Here is a 24,500-nt window from a genome sequence, read left to right on the forward strand (position 1 = left end):
ATGAGTGGTACCAAGGATGACAGCCGTTGTCAGAAGGCAGTCCGCATTGTCACCGAGCTGTGCCGGAAGAAAAGCCTGCCTAGCTTGGACCTGGACATTTGCAGGGAATTCTTCCTGCTGCCTTCCGACCAGAGCCTGATTATCTCCGAGCCAGGTAAAGTACGCTGGTCCTGTCTGCTCGAGTAGTGCTTGTGACTGCCAACAGCCGGAGGAAGGCAGAAGGGCTCTCGCAAGGGGAGGGAAACGTTTGCAAGCCCCGTGTTAGACTTGGGGGGATTGGTCTCGGCACGCATCTCTGTGTGGTTATTTCCCTTTACACATGTTCCACTGTGAAGTTCTGGCTGCAAGTGCTACCTCACCTGTTGATGCGAAACGGTGTAGCCTGATGGGGATAGCTGCACAGAGGGGACAGACGGGGTGTTACGGGGACGTGCCGGTGAGGAGGTGGTTAATGAGATAAAGTTTCATGAAAGTTCCTTATTTTCTTAAAAACATAGACTCCTGTCCTGTATAAAGCAAAAAAGCAGTAAAAAGCCTATTTAAGTAGCTGAGATGACAGGAACTGATTGCTGTTATCCCAGTTTGAGAAAAGGAAGGACTTGTATGGATTTTTGTTCACCAGTAAGAGATCTTAATGTACTTTCATGTATTTGTTTTACTTTCCCTAAGAACTGCTTGAAGTTGTTCCTCGTTAGCTTGTAGAGCTAGGGAGACACACTGGCATGTCAGCGATGAATTAAGATCAAGCATACTGCTCTAAGAGCAAGGGGCATTTCTTTATTGGACAGCATTTAATTTTCTGTACTCTTCTGCTCACAGCTTCTTGTTCCAGAGAGGTCATCTTCTGCTGTAAGTTCAGAAGACATTGGCAGGGGGAGCTTACATCCCAGGCTCACACGCTGAGGAGCAAAAACAAAATCCCATGTTTTTTAGCGTTGTTGATAACATGCTCTAAGTTGTTTGTGAATTAGAGTGCTTTCTTTTTTTTTAAGGTTTCTGTAGATAATGACCTACCAAGCATAAGTTTTCAGGAACTTTTCTTCTCTCCTTCTGAGGACACCCGTGCAGAGCCAGGTGCAGCACAGTAGCCGGTCAATCCCTGTCCAAGGCTTTCTGTGTCATCTTGCTTCAGTTCCTCCTGCCCCTCTCTGCCAGCGTCTCGCGCAGGGATGCGACTGGCGCCCAGGACATGCTGGCAGCTCTCTGGTTTGTCTGGGCTTCTGCCATCTGTTTGCTTGCAGTGGTGCTTCCACCACTGTTTTGCCAGTATGTCCAGCCTAACACCTTCACTTCACATCCCACTCTGCTTGTAACTTAATTGTCATCTTAAAATGCCTTTGCTTTATATGTGCTTGTTCTGAAGGCCTCTTACCACTGCTGGTACTGTCTTTATGCGTTGCATCCAGTGCAGCTGTTTCCTCTATTGCAAGTGACTTACTGCATTGCTTCATAATTTTTTACCTTGGTACCAAAATTAACGTTTTCCTGACTCTGTGCCGCAGAAATACCTGTACTGCTCTTATTCTGTCCGCCCTGATAGGACAGGTAGTTGCCTGGCATTTGTTTGTGCAGCCTGTTCAGGACTTCATTTTCAGGTCACAATCACATAATCACATGCCTTCAACATCTCAAATGTTTGTCTTCTCTGATCTCTGGTTTAAGTGTCAGGCTCTACCCCAGTGCCCTGGGCAAGTCGTGCCGGGCTGGCTGACTGTGGCGGGTGCATTAGCAGCTATTACTGTTGTCTCTGCTCTGCACGACTGGGCCCATTTTTATGTCTAGACAGTACTGAGGACACCGTTTGGGCCCAACAGGTACTAGAATTTCTCAAATGCCTGGATGTAAAACTGCTCCAGCAAGGGAAACAAACCTGTTTGCATTAAGTGCTAACTAATGTTAGTTACGGTGGTAAGATACTGGTCCCATTAGAGTCTGGATAATTATCTAATTATCTGCATTTCTGCTTTGTCCATTTTACACTGAAGGCTTATGTTAAGCAAATTTGCTATCGGCTATCTGAAGTCCTATGTTCAGATCCGTCGAGTCCTTCCTCGTGAAGATATGCAAATAAAAAGTGAGGTTGTGCAAAGATGAGCAGTGATGCGGCTTTGAGACAGGGTGCCGTATTGATACCGACAGGAGAGTCAGAGGAGCCGTGAGTACTGCGTCCTGCCGAAGCGTACCTGTGCTGGGCAGCACAGCCTCAGCACCCTGGATGCGAAGCTTGCTGGAGTAAAATTGGCCCCATTTGTCATCATTATGTGAAGTCAACGGCTTCTCTGTCAGTTTGTTACCTCCTGGATTATTAGCTAATAGCTAGATCAGCTTGGCTTGTCAAGTATCATCTCAGTGAAGTTTGCATTGTTGGTGAGCAGGCAGACGAAAGCACTCTAAACCTGGCAAAGCTGGGAGCCAGGGCTGCTTCTGCACAGCTCTGCTTGCCATTAGACCCTGAGAGGTGGTTTGGTTTTTTCTGATGTTTCATGTATTGATGGAGAGCAGTATCTCCTGGGGATGCTGTGGAGTTGCAAAGAAATTACCCAGGTATCACTAGCCTTCTTGAATTGCATCTGACAGTGGAAAAAAACTGTGAATATAAAAATATTACTGAGTAGTTTATGGAAGAATATGACAGAATATGGTTTTATGCAGTTATTATTTTTTTTAAACCATTTTGGACTGAATGTGGAAAGTGCTACTGTGCGTAAAGTAGACGGTCCTCTACTCTGTGTCCTTCGGGTTATGTAATAGCTGATTCTTCTACTTAAAGTCAGTAAGAGAAATATAGCTGCAGTGTTTCTCCAGTATGCCATACATTACACCCAACAAAGGAGCACTGCAGACAGCTGCTGCTGGCTAGTAATCCAGCAGCTAAGTATGTCAGAAAAATAAGGTATTTGGATGAGGAAGGTTTGGTATGGATGCGTCAGTGGATATGCGAGGGTGAGCGTTTGCCTGCAGTTTGGCCTGTGGCGGTGCCAGGAATAGAACTCTTGGCTGTGGGCCCTGAGATCAAGCAAGATGCAGCATCCTTTTGTTGTGCCTATCTAAAATCCTCCCCCGTAGCTCCCTCCATCTGATAGCTCTCTTCCCTGCCAGTCCTCCGCTCTTGTGCAGTGATGCTGTGAGTGTGACTAGTACACAGGCATAAGCTGTAGAGAGTGGAAGTGCCTGTGATATGGGGACAAAATTTACCACTGCGGTGATGTGCCTTAAATAAATGGATACATCACTTCTCTGTCCTGGAGGTGCAGCCAGTGCTCTCGGATATAGCGCTCTGAGAGAATTTGTGGACAAGCCCTACTGAAGTGCAAAGTACTTGGCTGACGATGCAGGAGAGCTCACGCTGCCAGACTCCCACGGGAGCACTGCATGGGCACAGCGAGCCACCCCATGTCACCCGGTCCCTCTGCCCACGGGAGTGGAGCTGCTGGTTGGAAAGCAACAGGTTCCAGGGTCTTTGGGACACGGGGTGCCAAATCCGTCTCTCCATTGCCCGCTACGAGCTCCCGCGGTGGAGCAAGCTCTCCCCTGGCTGCTCCTGCCCAGAACTGCTCCCAGGGTACGAAGCCCATGGTCCTTCCTGCGGGCAGCTCGGCTCCAGCCTGCCAGCATCCCTGGGTACTGGGCATCGCGTCATGCCCTGCACAGCTTTTGCACCATGAAGTGTGCTGTGTGCTTGTCTGCACTGTCAGGTTGTCGCTCAAGGTGGACTGAGTTGTGTTGCCGACTCGCTCCCAACGTTTGCCTGAACCAGGTCCCGCTCCCTGTGGGTGCACAGCACCGGGTCTGGCTGCGGACAGAGGCTTTCAGCCGGTCCCGGGAGGTCGTGCCAAGCAGGGCATGGCACAGAAAATGGGTGCTTGACCCCACAGAGAGATTTAAAAACAAAATGATCATTCTGAAATGAACACGCAGAGTTGGTGGAGTGCGACTGGAGCCTGTGGCTTGTGATGCTTGCTGACTTTAAAGGACAGTGCATGGGTACGGGAGGGAATTTACACCAGGATCAGAGCACATCCAGGAGCAAACCCCTGCATTTGATTTCTAGCTCCAGCACTACTGTGTTGCGACTTCCTTTAAATAACACGTTGGGTTTTTTGCCTGTGTATCCATTTGTAAAAAGCTTCACTGCCCTGTAGAATCAGTACAGGATACAACGGACGATGTGCAGAGGTGTTGCAGTTTTTACCCAGAAAGTCACTATAGGATTGCGTGCACAGCAGTCCCTGTTGATCTCAGCACAGTGCGTGTACTCCCTTCAAACCTTTCCGTATGCACTGATTCACCCCAGCAAAATGCTCTAGTGCTTTCCTAATGCAGGATATGAAAGCTGAAGTGAGAAGAAGAAAAAGGACAGCTGGGGAAAATGCAAAACCAGAAGAGACTTTATGATAATTTCTGTTTCCGAGCACACTTTGTCAGCTGTCCTTCTGTGCTCTAATTCTGCAACAATTCGGAGCACATTTAGTGTTTTGCCCTTTGTGTGAACTGTTCTTTTTAAATTTCATGATGCAGGCAGTACATCTTGTACAGCGCTGAACGCCCTCCTGGCACTTCACAAATACTATTAAAATGTTAAATCCACAAGTGCATAAGTGTTCTTGCTGCAGGTAGAAAAAGGGTTGAATTTCTGTGCGATTGGGGTTTTTTTCATTGCAGGAATGTTGATGCGGAAAGATCACTTTTATGTGGAGAAATTGCTTCCGGAGTATTTTTCTCGGAAAAAAATTCTCCTTTGGTAGGATAGTTTGACTAATAGGAAAATCGATGACATGCCCATTCACTGATACGGGATACCTACAGCCGCTACCTGTGAAATGTGGGCAAGTCTTGAATTTACTTACCAGCTGTAATAACACACTTTTCTGAATCACCGTTCAAGTGTATTTTAACTAAGTATAACAGTAAACATGCTTAAAGCCATCCAGGCAAAGCTAATATTAATCACTGAAGCTTGTATTTCCAGAGGCCAGGCAAGTGAGGAGTAGCACCTTGGGGCAAAGATCTTTTTTATCACCAAGTAATGCACTTGCAAAATGGATCTTGCCTTCCTCTGCGAGTGTGTGGTCCACCAGCAGGAAAAGGGCCAGCTCGAGCTACGTGCAGCAGATTTGCTCTTTAGCTCAAGTAAAACAGGTTTGTGCTCTGATCCTAAAGGTGTCAGGTTCAAACCTTGCTACCAGAGGAAGATTTGCAAAACTGTATTAAAATAAGGTTAAAACCAGCACCATGAATCTAGGAAAAAAGGATTCTATAGCCTGTCTATGAACATGTGTCTCTGCTTATGTATTAAGTGTGTGGATCTATGACTCTACAGCTGCCTCTGGCTATGCACTGCGATGGTCCCGGTAAATAAAATGCACCTACGGAGCTGTGTGGAGTGTGTATGTTTAGGAGCTTTGTAAGTACCTCTCTGCATAGATGCAGGTTTGCATCTGCCTAATTGCTGTTGGTTGATTCATTCCTGAAGCAGTACAGGGAGGCTGATCATGTTTGTAGGTTTTTTTGCGGACCTCAGAGCCTATTCCAGTGCAGCTGCAGTAGCCTCATGCATAGTCAGGGATCAGCATCTAAAACTCCATAGAAACAGGCAGCCAGATTGCTGCTGGTGTTAATTGAGTGTGTGAGCAGGCTGAGGACAGTGACCAGGGACTGAGCTGAGGAGCAGATACCTCTTGGTAAGTCCACATTTCTGAAGTTACTTTGTTAATTTTTGCCTTTTTTCATAATATGGAGCCTCTTTTCCTTAACAAACATTTTGCTTCAGCAGTTTCTGTCTTTGCCGTTGAAACATTTTCTTCTGTTTTCAGTATTCTCCCTATGTTTCACTGAAACCCAAGCATGTCCTTTTAGCTAGTTCAAATCAGGGCATAGCCCGACTCTGATCTTCTCCATTGTTTTGCAGGATGACTCTGAGAAGCTGGTATTTCTGTGTTTGCAGGTGTTTGTTGCTTGACATCTTTGCTTTGCTGAAGTCATACCCGTGCAATGGGCACTGCCTGCTGCACGTACCATGTATTCACTAACAGTCATATAGTCTCACATGTGTGCATTCATTGTTCAGAGATAAAAACAGAACTGTAACTGGATCTTATGTCTGATACAATTTTTCATTTAACTATAGTTTCAACTATCCATGTTTTTTCTTACCTGTTTCTTCTTCTTACTGTTCATGTTTCTAGGTACAATTGCATATTCTTCCTTAGGACCTCAGTCTTCCATCTCATGTTGGTTAGGCAGCTTTTTCTAGCTTTAATATTTGTTATTTCTTTTTCAAAGATGATAATATATGTTTTTCCTTCCTATCTATGTATTGAAGAATGAGGAAGCTTGTCTGTAACAGCCCTTATTGTTTCAATCCAGTGGACTCACTATCGTAACAGTCATGCTGGCAGTTGTTTGGGAGAGATGTGATTTGTCTCTCTGCCATGCATTGTCTTTAATTATACTTGTACATTGCAAAATGGCATCCTAGAGGGACAGAGAAGGGATATTTCAAGTGATTGTACATTAACTGTACATTTTCCATGTCTGTGGAAAAAAGAAAGTTAACCTGCAGGGTATCCTTGTACATAGTAAAACTGCAGATGCTAATTAAGGCCACCTTTGTATATAGTTCAGTTTGTTATGCTGTAGCAGGTTAGTGTTTGACAACATCACAGGAAACTGTGCAGCGAAGACTAAAGGCGGGATACCAGAAGCTCACTTCATACAAGCCGTTTCAAAACCATCATTAAGACATACAGTCCTAGAGTATTTGGTTCCATGGAATAATAATTGCCCAGAAATTCTAGCACATCAGTGTCTCTGATAATGTAAGTATTACTCTGATTTTCTATGCATGTTTGTAACTGCTGCAAAGAAATGCATGTGCTCTTGTAACAACACAGTGTTAACGTGAGTACAGCGAGCACCTCCTTCAATGCATTCTTTCCATACGCAGTACTTCATCTCTTGGACATCTGTGATCATTTGCTCAGAGTTATTTGAGCTCAGTTCTGAATCTGGTCTCTGGTCAAAATGTTCATGCTAAAAGGATTCTGAGCTGCATGGCACGGAGTGATACGAGTCGTTGCAAAAGGGAAGAAGGAATCTCAGAATCCATTTAATAAATCTGTAGGATCAGGCAGTCCAGCCTGCACGCGTGACTCCTGTGTAGTACATTTTAGGGGTTAAAGATGTCTGTCTTTGTTACAAGCTAATGGAAGCAGCAGCAGCAGCTAATGACAGGAGCAGAGCCATTCAGGGAGGAAGTTCCCTGATCATTCAGCAGAGCTTGAACAAAGAAATGCTCTTTTCCTAACTGCTGCATTCCTGGGTGGGCAGCGCAGGGTCTCTGTACCAAGCAGCCGGTCCCATGCAGGTATGCAGGTAGGTGGCTGGGGGATCCTGCCCGGCTGCTCTGCATCCTGCACAGAGCCTGCTTCAAACAAGCCGGTGCTGTTTTGCCATGCAAACCAGACTGTCTTTTGTGTGCCAGGTATTATCAGCATGACAAGTTGAGAGAGAGAAGAAGAGGGCATGACACAGGCTTATGTGGTCATACTGGGTCTAGATGGCTTTAATTGGCAACCAGACCTCCTGAGGACACGGATGTGTCTATCACCCACTAGGGCAGTTCTGGATGAGTCCTGCATCTCTTGTTTTGGGTTTGCTGCGGGGCAGGTCCAGGCAATAAAGCTCCTCCAGCATGCTTTCCTGTAGTCAAGGAGCCCCCCTGCGCTGGAGGGGCTCTGAGTCCCTGGGCGGGGGGCACTCAGCGGAAGGAAAGCCTCCAGAATGCTTTCTGGGCCGCCTTGTCCCATGTTGGGGGCCTTCTGCCCTCCCCGGGCTGAGCTCTGCTTTTTCGGGTTCTCAGGCTGTGTCCTCTCGCGCCACCCCAGATCGCAGGGTTGGAGGCTGCCCGGCCCCCACGCTGGGATGAAGATCAGCGCGCGCGGCAGGGTTCACCTCCAGGGCTGCAGGCTGGGATGGGAAGAGACCCTGATCCTGCTCCCAGTCAAGCTTTATCCTGAGATCTTTTCAGAGCAGCCTGATTTTAGGTTTTTTTGAACGAAAATGGAGTCAAAGAGAGAGCCGCAGCGAAGCATTTTCCCAAAACCGAATCTCACTGTAGAAAGTGAAGGGCAGAGAGATGGCAGCTCTGGCGTGGCGAGCCTGGACACTGAAGCGCTGCTGACCCTGGCCTCTCTGATGTCTCACAACAGTCATGGCTTTGACCAAGATTTTGAAGGGAAGTTTTAAAGTCCAGGGTCTTTGGTCACTTAAGGGAGACAGAGTGAAAAGCTTTTGTTTGTTTTGTTTGCATTGCATCTTGAAACGCAGTTGTATTCCGACATCCCAGGAATGTCCCTGCTATGGTGTTTTGCTCTCTGCCCAGCTCTGCTCAGCCTCAGCAGCTCTGGACAGAGACTTCTGGCCATGTTGAACGGCCTCAGCAAGGCTTCCCTGGCACACCTTCAGTGCTCAGCTCAGGTCCTGTATGTACAGGGTCACATCATGGGAGGAAGACAATGCTCAGTGTCAGTTGTTTAACCTCAGCCCAGGGACACTGTGTGTGTTCAGCGCTGCCGAGTCGTTTACAGATGTTGCTACAGCATATAGTGATAAAATGTCATGGGATTGGCACACAGCTATGTACTATAATTACATGCAGTGTGGCTTATAATAGTTCATTAGATTGTCATCAGTTAGGCATAAAGCAATGACAACTCTTACTATCTCATTTATAATGCTCTAGAGAACAGCTGATTAAAACACAAAGCGACCTAAATCACTGGGGAATGTTTCCTTCGGTTTGGAACAATTTTTTTTTTTCTTTTTTTGTCACTTTTGATAACAGAAATGCTGCATTGATGACAGCTCGAAGTTCCCCTTTTGGTTGCACATGCCAGCAAAAGTTTGAGTAACAAATGTGCCTTTGATGCAGCCTGGAGGGAAAGTCCGAATTAGCAGGCGGGTCAATAACCCCTGAGTACCAACATATTTGGTCTTCAGAAGCCTTTGATCAGTCTCCTCCAGTCCAGCTGTTCTGCTGGGGCATGGCCATTTTAATGTGTGTTAGTTATTTTCTCTGGATATTGATATGGGCCTCTCAGCGTTGTGTATGAAGCCCGTAGTCACTAGTGGGCAAGGCGACAGTGGAAGAAGGGAGTTTCGTCTCCAGGTCTCGGCTGGGGAGCCCAGGCCGAGGATGGGTTAGGGACTGTCCATTGGCAGAGCCGACTTCCGAGCAGGGAGGCTGGGATGGCACTGCCGAGGATGCCCATGTGCTCGCGGTCGCCTGCTGCTGCTCCAGCCACCTGCTCAGCTCTGCCCAGCTCTGCTGCCGTGTCGGCTCTGCAATATGAATGACTCTTGCTCGCGGTCACTGAGTGCTTCTGCATGGTGTCCCGAGCAGCGTGCCGGCGCTGCGCCTGCCCCCGCACGTCTGGCTGGGGAGCGGGTGCTACCAGCAAGGAGAGAGCTGCGGCAGCGCCCCAGCCCTGGGGACCGGTTGCGGCATCAGAGACCTCCTCTGCCACAGACGTTTGTCCCTGGGCATCCTCTGCAGCCGCGTCGGGCTTGGCTTCCTTCCCATGCAGGGGGACGTAAAGAGGCGGGAGCGGGGCTGCGCCAGCTGTGCCGAGACCCTTTTGCAAAGAGCTGTTCCAGATGTTACCATGACTTGCGCTGCACAGCAAGTGTGACTGCTGTGCCTGTCGCTTTTCTGAAAGCCAGGCAGCCGAGGTGATAAGTGACATGTTAATCCTGTCTACAGTACTGACCTTGGTGTTTTAATACGTTTTGGCTGGATCTTTCCACCAAGACAGGTTTGAGATTTCTTTTCTGTTTCTAATCTATTTCGGCCATGATCTGATCTGAGTTTTTAAAGATGTTCGGCTTATGCGGGCTTTCACTGAGCTACCCATCGCCTTCGATCTGAAGGAAGGTGACTAAGGGAAAGGAACGAGCTGTCTTTTTCTATACTTGAAAGTCTTATTTCCTTTTCTCTGTAGAAGATGGCTCTGGATCCAAAAAGTCCTGTGGGTGGGGAAGAACTTTTTTTTTTGATCTCCTTTAATACATAAACCAGGAAAAGGATGTAGGCATGGGAATGTCTGACTTGCAGTGGTCAGTACGCAAAAGTTTCTAAGGGGAAGGTGGTGCAGCCCTTTCAGTGGGGACGGTCGCAGCCCTGCACCCTGCGAGTTCAGTGCGCACGAGGCGCAGACTGTTCTGCCTGTTAAAATGGTCTGAACTGCGGCTGCTTGCGGACTACTTAAGACTGTGTCAACTTGCTTGACACTGTGGTTGCCACAGTCTAAATGAACAATGAACTAAGTATATCTTACCACAACGATTCAGCAATTCCTGCGGCAATCCCTCTCTCACTCATATTTGGTATTACTGCTTAGCAGACTTCGCTGAACTCTTGTTAAGGTTGCATGGTATTTCATAGTTGTGTTTTGCCTGTCCAGAATCTGATATGGTGGAGGCTTCTTCTGTATGTAGCAGGCATGCAGAAGTCTTGCTTGTCAACTATTCATGATTTTTTGCCCCCTTTTTTTTTTAGCCATTAAATCTTCCGCCATTCTATTTCAGTGAGAAAAGCACAAACTCCAGGCTACCGAGGTGTCCTCTTACGTTGCATTCCTTTGTTTGGCGTATTACGCATTTTCATACATACGTGTTTATTTTTTCTTTTTTTTATTATGTACATGTACATGTGTGTAAAGTACCTCATTGTTGACTCTGCACTTGAAAATCACCTTTGGTGTTTCCCTCTGAATTACTCTGTTCAGATTTTCTTCTGCTTTTTTAAACTCAGCCTGGAGGACTGGTGCACCTCCCTCTCCTGTATCTGAGTGCATTTATCGTCTGTTCCCTGCGTGATAAAAGTACCAAAACATAAACTGAAAAACGGCAGGTAGTAAAGGGTAGCCTCTATTTTCCCACCTTTTCTCTGTTTAATGCACTTGTCTCATCAGCTTTCTTAGACCATCAGGTGTGAAGGTCCCTCCCGAGGGACCAGGCACCGGGGTGCAGCAAGGACGAGGGCAGCACCGGCGTTGCCCTCCCTGAGGGGCGAGCAGCTCGCAGCCCTCTCACCTGTGCGCTTGCTTCCTCCAAGCCAAGACATAGCAGGAGCTTCAGCTATAGCCTGGATATGTAAGCAAAAATAAAAACAACTCTCTTTTCTTCTTGCAGGCAGTGCACAATGCAGGTGACTGCTCAGGGGGTGTCCCGGGACCCCATCTTCTTGCAGCGATGAGCTGCCACAGAATCCATCGCAGCATAGTGAAACTGAGTTGGGTTTCCTGGCTGCACCCACGCCCAGGCTGCTCCTTGCGGCTGCGGCTGGAGTTGCTGGAATAGTACTTTATTCCATGTGCAAATTTATTGTTTTCTCCTTAATTATAATTTGAACTGGAGTTTATAACGTTTGGGAATTTGCAAGTACTGTCACTAACAAGCTGATAGCTGGTTTCCAGGACAACAAGTTACACAATTGTTAAAGGAACAAAACTTTGTATGAAGTTGTCCATGTCTCATGTTCTAGTTATTCTCCCAGCTATAGAACCGAATCCCCTAAAGAATTACATTAAATGATGAAAAAAGCCCTGGCATTAATGAGGGAAGTTTTGTCTAGATGGGAGTAATGAAGTTGCTGTTTGCACTTGGACTATAGATCATAGTTGCTTGAAACACTGGATCACTGCAAGGTCTCCTTATGAAGCAGGTTGTCTTCATACTTAACGTGCAATAATGAGATGGTTTGAATTTTATAATCTTATATAATTACTCTCAAAATAACTTCTGATTCATTCTTCCCTTTGAAGCTTATAGTTTGCATTCCAGTAAGCTCTTGCGTGGCAGGAACCCTGTGGTAGCAGCAAATTAAGTTTTAAGAAGTTTTTTTTCTATCTAACTGAAACTTTGGCATAGCCAGTTAGAGCATTCATGTCTCTATCTTCCTATAATCCATTACATAGCTGGGTGTGCACAGGGGACGAGGAGGCTCTGTCTGGGTTCCTGCGGAGCCCGTGCTGGCAGAAGGAAGCTGGTGGGAGCTGATAGTGTGAGACTCGGTGTCCAAGGACTGAGAAAGCGCGTGAACAGGATAAATCTCCTTTTAGCTTCATGCGGGAGGAAGGTTGAGTTTGCAGAGCTTCGAAGGGGACATTTCAGAGACTCTGTGAATGTTTTCTCTCAGAACATCTGCAGCGTTCATCTCATGAGGATTTCCACCCCTCTGCTGGTTTGAGAGGGGAGTTTGCCATTGAGCTACATACCATGAACTGAGTGTGAAAGTGCTCTTCGTGTAAAACAGTCTGTGAAAACTCTTCCTGCTTTCATGTTGTTTTCAATTCATTTTCATTGCATTGTCTTCTGTGGAATTACTTGTGGTTGACATAGAATAACAAAACAAGATTTGGGCATGCTCCACAGCAAAAAGCAGCTGGAACCGCTGCTTGCCTTCATCTAGAGAAACTCTGTAAAGCGTACCAGGGTTGTGGGAGTATGCCCAGTGCAGGAGTCTCTCAGGGTCTCTGCAGATATTTTGTACCGTTGTGCTGCGCTGGACAGCTGAGAGGAATGTTCAGTGAATTTTTACTTACGTTACCAAGAGACAAAACCACCCTGATTTCTTTCTTTCTGGAAGGGTCGTAGTACCAAATATTTCTGTGACTTCATTTTCCTCCCTGCCTGCTCTAAGGATGTGGCACTGTCCTCGGCCAGGCGATGCTCGCTGTCCTCCTGCAAAGAAACCTGACAAGCAGCCAAGCTCCCGTTGGTCTGAGCAGGGTGTCAGTAGGTGCAGGTAGAGCCATAAGTGACAGCTGGCACTTGCTCCTGTTGCTTGGATCGCTGCCTGGGTAGGAGCAGTTTGGAGGGTCTAAGAGAACGGGCTCGTAACCTGTGGACCTGCAGGTGATAGATGTCCCCAGTGCTCTCTGGGTCTTGCTGCCTGACTTGCTGCTGCATGGGGGCTGCTCTGCAATCCTTATCCCCACCCACAGCATGAGATAACGTCTGAGGGACGACGGAAGCTCTGCTCAATCCATAATTGTTTTCTGACCCAGTCCTTTACCATCTGCTGAGAACTTGATGAAATATTTTCCCTTCACTAATGACCCACACCTCTGTGATCTTGTTTGAGTAGCAGCCCCTGCTGCAGTGCTTCACAACACATCCAGCTCCTATGCTCTTAGGCTGCTTGTGAAAAGCAAATTGACTGCAGTTAGACTTTGAAGTGACAGCTGCTAATGACTTGTCTAGCTCAAGAATATTTCAGGGCATGTTCCTATAGCTTATAGCTGCCTAGAGAACACAAACAGTAAATCAAGAAGAGAAGTGTTGCTGAAGTTGCAAATGACAACCAAATGCAGCGAGTAGGCCTGAAGATGTGACAATGAAGACATCAGCAGAGGACTGGCACGCTCGACATAATCCCAGCAGAGGCAATTAGTGAGCAGGCTTGCAGTGCTTCCCTCTTGCAGCCGTGTTCTCTGCAGACTGCAGACCCCAGCGCCCACTTAGCTGTGGGCCCTGTTAAATAGAGCTGCTTGCTGATACAAGAACTGAAGCTGTGTTGGGTGACAGGGACAACCTGATCTTTATTATTTGCTCTGTTACCATTCCCACGGCCGTGGCATGCTTGGGGAGGGGATAAGGAGCTGGCTGAGAACTACACACTGCTGCACTGCAGCTCACCTCTCATCAAACGCAGCATTTCATGATTTATAAGACAGCCAGTTTCCTTTTCAAAATTCCTGTTGCAAAGTGCTCTGCTTGCTGCTGCACTCCTTGGTGCCTTGCAGGGTTTGTTCTGAGCTGTATTCCCAAAGGGGTAGTTCCCTTGCTCTGCTGTTGTTCGTATTTTGGTTTTGGCTGTGGTGCTGCTGGATGCTGTGCTGCTGCGTTGGTTTAAAATTCGGTTTCTGTTCCATCCAGTCCCCGGTCCTTCCTCTGTAAAGCTTCAAAGCTGAATGGCATTGCTAAATAAACATGTCTATAGCTAGGATTTAATGGAAACCTCTTCCTTTTCCCCTGCTGTTGTCCTGTGCTCCCCTCTGCCCCCGCCCCAGGCGTCCAAGATTCACCACAGTTTCTCATGCCCAATTTCCAGCCCTCAGCTAATCAGACTTACATTGCTGATGCTTCTCAATTGAGAGAAAATGAGATCAGCAGTTGGTGGGTGCCTCACGTGGTCTTTTGTAGCCCCAGAGCTGCCTGTCTTCTCCTCCAGCAATAACTCTCGTAGTAATCCATCATTTGAATGTGTGATCTCTACAAAGCCCTACAGAAATAGAACAATATATTCTCACAAGCACTGTTGCAATAGAAAAATGTAGCAAAAATGGACACAGAAGCCTGGAAATATCTCCTGACGTGGTATGAGCAATGGTCGGTATATTACACTGGAAAATCAGTCACGCAGCCAGTGCAAGCAAGCCAGTACATCACCATCACCCCCTACCACTGGGCTCTGCCATCTCCTGTAACTGCTCTTCCAGGAGCATTTGCTGTGGCAAGACGTTACATGCTCCAAGTCGTAGCTCATGCTAATATTTTCCATTGACCACCAGAAAACTTAGCAGGAAGAACCTCTGGCAGGGAAGATGTCCGTTTGCTCTTGGCAGGATCGGGTCAGAGGCTTTGTCTGGGTCTGTGCATGACGACGGAGCTGTGGGATCAAACATGCCGTGGCGGCAGCGCTGCCAGTGCCCAACCTCAGCAGAAAGCCAGGTCAAAGAGCCCTCACTGCTTTGGCGGGGGGGCTGTGCTGAGGGTGCTCCAGGGCCTGCAGAAACGCATCTGTCCTCTTGTGGGTGCCGAGGGGCTCCGGGAAGGGGACCGCTGGGTCAGTGGCACGGGTCCTGGTGGCTGGTGGCCGCTGCAGCTGAGCTCCTCCAGCACGAGCCTGGCCCCACGCTGGGCCTCAGCCTATAGCATTTAATTTTTTCAGCGCCCCCCTTGAACTTCCACTCGTGGCATTCAAACTTTGTTTAAATCCAACAGGTAGCTGGAATGACTAATAGATGCTGGTGTGCTGAGAGAGCCATCAAATGTATTTTGTCTTCTCTATGGGGAGTGGGTGAAAGGAAGGCTAAATTATGTCTTCAAGATATTAAATATGACTCTTCACATTAAACTCAGAGTTATCCATGAATCTCTTTAAAGATAGTGCAAGCTACTTCACAGTAATAAAAGTCAATGTTGCCATAATTAGACCAGTATTGTCTTGCAGTTAATAGACTGTTGTAATCATGGCTTTGTCATATTATTAATTATTTTCTGTTTGGACTTTGCTAATTATCCCCTTTGGTAACTCGGTTTGGTATTATGAAGTCATCAGGGACATAAAGCTGAAAGGTAGTTCCACCATATTCTCTTAATTAGTTCCCATCCAAGATGAAACAAAATGGGAGCTGCTTTCTGAGTGCATGGGTACCGGGGCAAGGGAGGGGCTGGACTAACCAAGAAATGATCCCCCTTTCCGAAATTTGCTTTTAGCTTTACAGTTTTAAATTGCTCCACTGTCCCTTTGTCCTGCCCTGGGCCATCTCATCTTTTATTTGAAAGGCAGTAGAAAGTAGTGACCTTCTCAGAAGTGTTATAGTTTTGAGCCATTCTGTGAGCTTTGTTGTAAGACTCAATAGCAAGGTTTTTAGATGTTACAAAACCAGTAAAAACGCAAACCAAGAAGTCAAGTCAAAAGAGAAACAAGATCGTTTGCTGGTAAAGTTGGTAGGTTTCCGTTGTGCTCTTGGCATCCCCATTGCTTGCTGTCGGCTTCAGGTCTTTTCTGCAGTGAGATTGTTCTGTCAAAGAGCATTTCACTGCGTGAGTCCTCTGCCAAATATTTACAGTCGTGAAGCTTGTTTTTATTTAAATGCTTGAATGTGACCTGGTCTCAGCTTGCGTCCCTTGGCACTGACTTGGGGTGTCCCTGCATGTCCCCATTGTTGTGCTGGTCCTGCCACTGCTCTGACAGCTCCAGGAGCCTGGTGCTGCCCGTGTTGCCCTGCTGCCCTTCACCACGCGAGAGGGACAGTCCTGGGCCACACAGCTCCTGAGCGTCACCCAGCCGGCTTCTCACCACCCTCACCCCCGTTTCCTTCGTAGATATGTAACTGCTCCTGCTGTGAGAAAACAGAAGTGCAGTGTTGTTTTTGAAACAAGTCGGTCTAAGCTGTTTTTGCTGTCTCTGAAGGCTTTGATTCATTATTTTCCCTTATGCCAGGCTGCAGGGGTGGGAGATCAGTGTCTCCGTTGACTCAATTTTGACGTTTAACAGTACCTCCTACCGTGTAAGTGGAGATAAATGATCATTTATCATTAGCCTCTCATGTACGACTGGCTTTCTCCTGTTCACTAAAGGAAAGCAGAGCAAAGACTATGATCTGTGTGGGCCTTCCCGTGGATGTGCTCGTGTCTATCCTGGCAGCAAGTGGCTTTCTGGTTTAGAAATCTCTGTTTCTCGCCATCAGCTGCTCTGATGGGGAAATCTGTGGCACAACTCATCAAAAGCTCATTCCTGGCTGAGAGGAGCCTTTCCCTGGTTCTCCTGGTGTGGCAATGCTTTTGGTGAAGGTCTCTGCTTTGCAGCGAAGGACCAGGACTGCTGGTGGTGGCTGTCGATGGTCACTTCTGGGGCATTGCTGTGAGATGTAATAGTGCTTTGTGTCTGTAGGGACTGGGGCAAAGTCTCAGTTCTCCGAGGAGCTCGTGTGCACACAGAAACATAGGGGGTCACAAATTCACAATTTCTCTTTTGCTTTACATACCATGCTAAACCTCTACCTCAAAAAGACCTTCATAAGTCAGGCAGATCATCCCTGAAGAAGCCACGCCTCTGTTCCACTAGGTAAATAACAGCTCGGTGCCTTATCCTAAGCGTATCAGCTCATGCAGGTAAATGTTTATGTCTGTGGCCATGTCTTTCCTGCTGCTTGTTCTTCCCTCCCTGCTCATTAGTCATGCTAGAGCTTCGTCATTGCTGCTCTGTAGCCAAAAGCAGTTTCCAGCTGAGGGTTCCTCTGGGAAGGGGCTCTCACTCCCAGGGGGAGCGAGACTGGAAAATAGCCATGTTAATTTGTATTTGCCACCTCCTCCTTTTAAGCTTTACCTTTTCAATTACAAGTTGTACTGAAATCCATTTTCCAACATGGCAATTTCTCCCGTGTCTCTCAAGGGATCTGGGCTAGGATGAGGTACGAGCACCGAGTTAGATAAGAACAGGGTGAGGAATGGCTGAAGCTGTTCTGCACTCGTACGGCCCTACTTACCTGATAACAAAACCACAAATAACTCTGTTATTTTTTTAGAGGAGAATAGAATAGAAACATAGTTCTTGTTGTATTTTTCCTCAGACGGGACATTTCTTAGAGCGATAACGTGCCTCTGTCCCTTGCCGAGAATGGCGATGCCGCGAGCAGTAGAGGGGCTCCAGCGAGCTGGCTGCGGCACGGGAAACCTTCGGTAAAGCAGAGACTGAACTATTCCTGTGCCGCTCTGCGTCAGACGGAGCCCTTCCTTGCTGCCGGACACAGACACATCCCTCTTTACCCTCCGCTCAGGAAGCCTTGTCTCTGAACCTTGCACAGGGTGGGATAATATAAACAAACGAGCTAATCTTTCCCCTGGGCAGAGGTGTCCTTTTGGTCTGTGCTGTCTTGGGAGAAGTCTTTAGGGGAACAGGCCTTACCTCCGTCCTTGCCAGGAATACCCAAGCGGCCTCTGGCCCTGGGGCATTTTCTGTGAGGTAAGGAATTACGTTGTTTCTACAGTTTCTTGTAAGTTAAAGGACATTTAAAGCGTAACATTTTGAATACTAGGGTTTTTTTTGAAGTAACTGGTATTTTCAAATTCATAAGAGAAAGCTCATTAAATCAATTAAGGTCAACTCTGTCCAACTGATACTTAAGTTTAGTAAGTCACAAAAAATTCTTGGGGAATTCAGTGTCATCTTCAGACAAACCAATATTCTTCTCAAGCAGATGCTTACAAAATGTCTGTAAAATCCTGATCCCTTCTACAAGTGTTTTATGTGAGCTGTCAGAGGACAGAGTAGGAAGTCATGCATAAAAGTATCTGTGAATCCTGTTAAACACATTATGAATGCCAGCTCAGCAAGAAGTGACATGAACTAAGATCTTTCTCAAGCTGTCAACAGATTTGCAGAAGGGTTAACTGATTATTGCTGATGTTTTCCATTAATGAGTCTGGTGTTCTACATAACATTATATATAAAAAAAATTTAAAATATATATATCATTATATAACATTCATGCATGCTATATAACTTCTTGGAATGGGCAGAAGTATCTTAACAGAAACTTTTCTGTCATGTAACAACTCCCAGCAGCGATAGATTCTGCATTGTAACTATTTCCTTTGTAACAACATAGACATATTTGCAAAAAGTCCAGTTCTTAAGTTTTCTTATGAAACTGTTTGACACAGAGTTTCTTGGGCACAATTCCAAGACTTAACTCAAGGTATAGAAAAGTGGTACCTCTACGCTCTCTGCTTTGGCGAGAATACATTTAGCCAAATCTCTAAGGAAGCTCCACTGCTGACTTGTACAATCCTATTTATTATTGAATAAGACGCGACCTATTTATTCACCCCAGCAGTGATCTGTATTTCCACCTTGGAGCTACAGCACAAAATAAATGGTGCAGTCTGACCTGTACAGGAGGCTGGTGAGGAAGAGGAAAAGTTGCAAAAACTTCTGGATGGCATTTATTCTTTCCACCTGCACCTTCTGGCAGCTTCCAGCCTTCCTTTCGAGTCAAAGAACTTGTGGGCAGTCAGGAATCTTTGCCTCAAGCTCTTAGTGAATCTGCTAAGCTAGGTAGTTTTGTGGAAAAACAGTGCATGTCCTCTGGGATATCAGAAACAACAGATGGTTTCCCAGGTATTTGGTAGAACTGCCTGGTTCCGGTGTAGATGTCGCATTTTGTGACTGATGCTTCCTTGAGATTTCACTTAGAAGAACTGATACGAAAATCCTAAATATATAGTAGCTGTTGTATTCCCAGATAACATGTTAGCAAAGTTTGATGATATAAATGGGTTCCTGAATACTTTGCTGCTGTGGTTCACCAATGGTGGTTGGGGGGGGGTTATTTAGGTTTTAAAAATAATTTTAAAATTCAGCTATTTTTTCAAGTTAAAAATTTAGTCTTTCCTCATATTTTATAGATTTTCTCAGCCTTAAATATGAAATATCTTATTACAGCTGTACAAAACTAAACTATATGACCAAAGGAAACAGAAGGTCGTCTTATGGCTTCTATTTAAGGTAAAGCATATGTCAGGGATCATGTTTATAGTACCTATGATGAAGCACAGATGTGAGAGTCCCAGTTTATCTTCTAAGAGCTAAGCTGCCCAGGAAGGATGGATTTTGTGGGAGATTGTTTTAAATGCAGTTTTTGAGTGAGTCTAGCATTTCTTAGAGCTCCTGGAGGTGAGAAGCTGTTTGCCTTAAGTACATTTAGACATGATCTAAAGAGGTGCTGTCAGCTCACATGGACAAAACCGAAATATTCATATCTGCAGCCGTGAACTTCAGCATTAACCAGCTTCGACAAGGGGCCGCTCTGTGCCGCTCTGCTGAGGGAGGCTGTGCAGACCCCGCGCAGCGGGAGCAGACCCGCGTCCCTTCCTGGGGGTGCTGCCGCGGACGGCCGTGTCCCGCCGTGCTGCGAGCTGTCGGCTGCTGGGACAGGGCCACCATCCCACACCTCCCACCCGGCACGGGCTCTGCTCCGGGGGAGCAGGGGGCTCAGCTCGGGGTTTGGGAACTGGCCCTGTGCTGCAGGAGGAGACGAGCAGCCGTGTCCTGCTGATCCCCATCCACACACGAAGCGCTCGCTTTCTAGTGACTACACCTGGTCCTGCCTCCCTTCAGTTAATTTTACAAGCGACTTGTTATACGCACTAAGAGTCATTTCAGCTGTGACTGCTTAGGCAATTCAGAAACACACTCTCAGGTAGTGAATTAAGTAGCTGCTCTGTTTCATGTGGTAATGCAAAACGTTTATGGTCCAAGCATACACATAAACAGAGGCGAGTAAGAGGTAATGGTTATTCTGTATAAACGTCTGGAGTGTTTGATTTTTTTTTTGCCTGTCTTTCTGTCCTGACTTGCACTTAGGTAATTTAAGGAGTATACCTTTACCAGTCACTACAAATAACAGAGCAGGCAATCAAGGAATTGTCCTTGAACTCATAGCAATCTGTGACTGAATCGTCCGTAGTCCTGACACTGCAGACTCAACTCCAGTGCAAAACCTGTCTTCATCTTCAGGGACTGGTATTCTTTGTGATTCTGAACTCTTGGAATTTTGGTTTGGGTGGGAATCTGGGAATTAATACACTGCAAGAAAGGAACTAAAAATAGCCAATGTTCTCTCTTTTTGAAATGCTGTGAATCATTTCACAGCCTAGATCATATATATCTATATATATATCTGTATGCATCTTCCTTTTTTCCTGATTCTTCAGCCATAGGTATGGAAGCTCTTTCCTCTCCAGGAAAAGATTGAAATGCTGAAATACATAGCATATGAGGTAAAGTGACTCAGAGAGTCAGAGAACATACACAGCTTCTGTGCTATTCAGAATAAGGAAGAATGTGTAGTACTTTCTGTACAGCCTCCTTCTATGTTTGGTTTCACTGCATCAGCAGCTTGTGGTTTGTTTTTTTTTTTTTGTATTGCTATTTACCTTTTATTCCCTATGGGCACATCTGGACAAGATGTGAGAGTTCATAGTACAACAACAGTCTGCTTCCAGGATCATGGTAGATAGATTTTTTTAATATAGTGTCTGAACACCTGTGGTATGAAGCAAAAAGGCAGTTTCTGCCGGTATAGCACTAGAGCTTGTTTCTATCATGCAATTCTTCTCGATTTCAGACGCAGCAGTTTGCCAATGCAACAAAGCAAACCAAGGATGATATTTTATAGCCAGACTAAGCATCACGGTATAAAACTTCATAGCTCTGGCCATCTGGAGACACCCATTTCTCCCCAGATGTGCCTGGTGCAGGAAGCGGTCCCGAATCTGTCAGGGGATGCTCACTTGGGTTTGACTCTTGCTTGCAGAACCAGCTAAGAGCTCTCCATTAGTCGTGATATAAGTCAGTTTGGACTATTTCTTCCCTTTAGTTATGGCTTTCTCACCATCTTTCTTTTCTTTTCTCCTTTCCCGTTCCTCCCCTCTCCCTGTCTCTGCTGCCTTCTCTCCCCCTGTAGAGCTCTCCGTCAGCCTCCTTGCAGTGATAGTTATTGTGTGTGGACTGGCCCTGGTGGCAGTTTTTCTGTTTCTGTTTTGGAAGCTGTGCTGGGTTCCCTGGAGGAACAAGGCCGTTTCTTCTAATCTGGCCGTCTTGCAGAGCGAGGCAGGCTGCAATAAGGAGAACATGGCAGACAAGCTCAAGGACACGGGTGCCATAAGCTTCCTGGAGGCAGCAGTGAAGATCAGCCACACATCCCCAGACATCCCCGCAGAGGTCCAGATGTCTATGAAAGACCACATCATGCGGCGCACGCGGATCCAGAGGCAAACAACGGAGCCTGCGTCTTCCAGCAGGTGAGTGGGATGCAGTGCTCCGCAGGGATGCTGCGCCTCGGGGCAGCTGGCAGGGCGGGAGGAGTGTTTAGTGGAGCCTGAGGTTTGGATACCTTCAGGGAGGCTAAAGAAAGCACTCCCACCTACATGCTGGATTACTTTCCAAAGATTGGTCATTAATCAATTAATGTGTTAAGACTGGCTTACTGTGAGCCCTTTTAAAAAAATCAAGGATTCAAGCCCTGTTACTGTTACTTGACCTCATTGTGTCAAGCCATCAGTATGCTTTGGCCACTTTAATTTTGTTTCAACATGAGAGGCAGGCTGAAGTATCGATGATGGTATGCTGTCAGACAGAATTAGACCTTTTTGCTCTCTCTTCTTGTTGTGGCTCCTAGCAGAAACAACTAGATAAGCAGAATTGACGTATCGCTCACTGCACAAGCTTAGAACCAGCTGTGCTCAGTGCTTGTGCTCAGTGCGTGTCTCTGTCTCAGCCAGGGACAGAGATGTCAACATCATACTCAATAAATCAGGAAAGGCTGTATGAACCTTGGGACACCTTCTTGGCAAGAATACTGAGAAATACGGTACCTCTTCCTTGACACAGAAGGCCGTGAAACTGGGACAGGAAAGGGTGATCGCAGGGTCCTGGCTGTGCCCCAGCACTTCTACTTGCTTTGTTGGCCATGCTCATGATGTGTGCGAGAGTGCAACTGCGAAAGCAGACATTGCTCAGAAAATTGGCTGCAATATTGCAGAATTAATAAGGCACTGATCACAGCCTTCTGTTTGAAGAAGCTGGAGTTAAAATCAACACGGTGCCACCTGCAGTTGTGCCACATACTCTTTTATTTATCTGCACTGTTCTTTGGACAGCTCATTACCTCTCTGTCATGCACACGCTCATTCTGCTTTTATTACACCTTTCCAATGGAGGAGAAAACAAAAGCTTAACCTGTCTGAATTAGGACAAACAAAGTGGGACTTGGTTGTATGTGGGAAAGTTTCAAACCCACTTTCTCAAGCAAAAGAGCCCAGCATGAACCACAGGCAGGCAGCCAGACCCAGGGACACTGGGGAACAACCTCAGCAGTCTGGGATCTCTGACTCACAGCCCAGCCTAGCCAAGGCCAAAATGCCTTTGAGGAACCTGCCGAGGAGACGTGAGGTCTCCAAGCACCACGTATCACCGAAAGCTAATGCTCTGGCTGTACGAGTTCTTAGTGTGGTTAAATATCTCCATACACTGCTCTTGTAAACACCAGATAATCTGAAATAACGCTGTGAGTCCACAGCAAGCTTCTATGCTTTGCTTAGATAAAGCTTTGCTTACAACAGTTTTCCTTGTGCTGAAGGGGAGCTGAAGGCAAGAGACAGCTTCCAGAGGCTGTGCATTCCTCCCTGTCAAGAATTATCTATCAGTTTCTAATGAGAGTCTGTTGGAGAAGTTTGGAAGCAGCAATACCCAGGATAAAACCTAACTTTCTGAGCTGGTCGTGGTTCTCTCACTTTAGAAGTTTTTTTTGCCTGAGGGAAACTTAGTGCCAGTATCTTGGAAATGTAAGGACTGAGGGTGGAAAAGAGTCTCCACACTGGGTTGTCTGTGGCTTGGTTAAGGAGTTGTTGGGTCTCATATATATAGCTGTGGGCTGTCAATTACGTAACAGGTGAAAAAATGCAGCTTGCTGCAAATACTCTGAAAGTTAGGAAATTTGCTGGATCAGTTCCTTTGACCACTGGAGGTGTTCCCTTCAGTGTTCATTTCCATAACGAAAGTGGTTTCTGTACAGAGGTGAGGAGCACCTATTGCACTCGTTCTTGTGCTCTCCCTGCTTTCCTAGCCTTAGTAGTCCAGCAGAGAAAAAGGAGAGAAATGTCCTTGGAAAACCATACAGCTGTCGTGTCTTCCTCCTGCAGGCACATCTCCTTCAAAAGGCACCTTCCTCGGCAAATGCATGTATCCAGCATGGACTATGGCATGGACCCACCGGCTGTGGCTGAGCAGCCGACCAGCATCGGTCGCATTAAGCCCGAACTCTATAAGCAAAAATCTGTTGACTCTGAGGACTCCAAAAAAGAGGCAGCAAAAACCTGTGGGAAAATTAACTTCACTCTCAAGTATGACTACGAGAATGAGACGCTGACTGTCCGAATTCTCAGGGCTTTTGACTTGCCAGCCAAAGACTTCTGTGGCAGCTCAGATCCCTATGTGAAGATCTACCTCCTGCCCGACAGAAAGCGCAAGTTCCAGACACGAGTCCACAGGAAGACTCTGAATCCCACCTTCGATGAGTCCTTCCACTTCCCTGTGCCCCATGAGGAGCTGGCAAGCAGGAAGCTCCACCTGAGTGTCTTTGACTTTGACAGGTTCTCCAGACACGACATGATAGGAGAAGTTATCTTGGAGAACCTGTTTGAGGCCTCAGACCTTTCCCGGGAGACTTCCATCTGGAAGGACATTCAGTACGCGACGACAGTGAGTATCTGCTTTGGAGGGTCATCCCTGCCCTGGGAGCGTTTGCAGCGTGGTGCCGTGGCGTGGCGCGTGGTACCTGCGTGTGTGGAGGACAGGTACTGAGTGTGTGGTGAGCGGCTCCAGGGCAGGACGGGCTGGGCTTCTCTTTTTGGCTGGACTGCCTAAAGGGGTAAGTCGTGCACAACTGCCAGCTGATGGGTTTATTGCCTCCCTGCAGATGGTACCGCTAGCCCTGGGGACCTATGGCCATTGCACGCAGGGGTGGCGAAGGCTGTTGTACTCAGAAGCCTGTCAGCTTTACCAGAACCCCAGTTTACTGGAATTTCATCCCCTTTCCTAGTGACTTGCTGTTATCTCACCCACAGTGAGTCTCACTGATGCCAGGTTTGCTGAAAAACAACTGAGAGGTTCAGTGTGAATCATAGAATCAGAATCATAGAATCAT

General features: G+C 46.8%; 1 protein-coding gene across 1 annotated transcript; it reads left to right on the forward strand.

The window, feature by feature from the left end:
* LOC104074422 (synaptotagmin-6-like) lies at positions 1 to 24,150 on the forward strand (the record flags this gene model as incomplete). Its single annotated transcript, XM_009574523.1, has 3 exons — positions 1 to 154; positions 21,261 to 21,597; positions 23,497 to 24,150. Coding segments are annotated over exons 1-3 (1,145 nt in total), but the record flags the coding sequence as incomplete, so codon positions are not given.
* Positions 24,151 to 24,500: the final 350 nt, after the last annotated feature.

The sequence above is a fragment of the Fulmarus glacialis genome, unplaced genomic scaffold, assembly GCF_000690835.1.
Source record: "Fulmarus glacialis isolate BGI_N327 unplaced genomic scaffold, ASM69083v1 scaffold42113, whole genome shotgun sequence".
Classification (NCBI taxonomy): Eukaryota; Metazoa; Chordata; class Aves; order Procellariiformes; family Procellariidae; genus Fulmarus; species Fulmarus glacialis.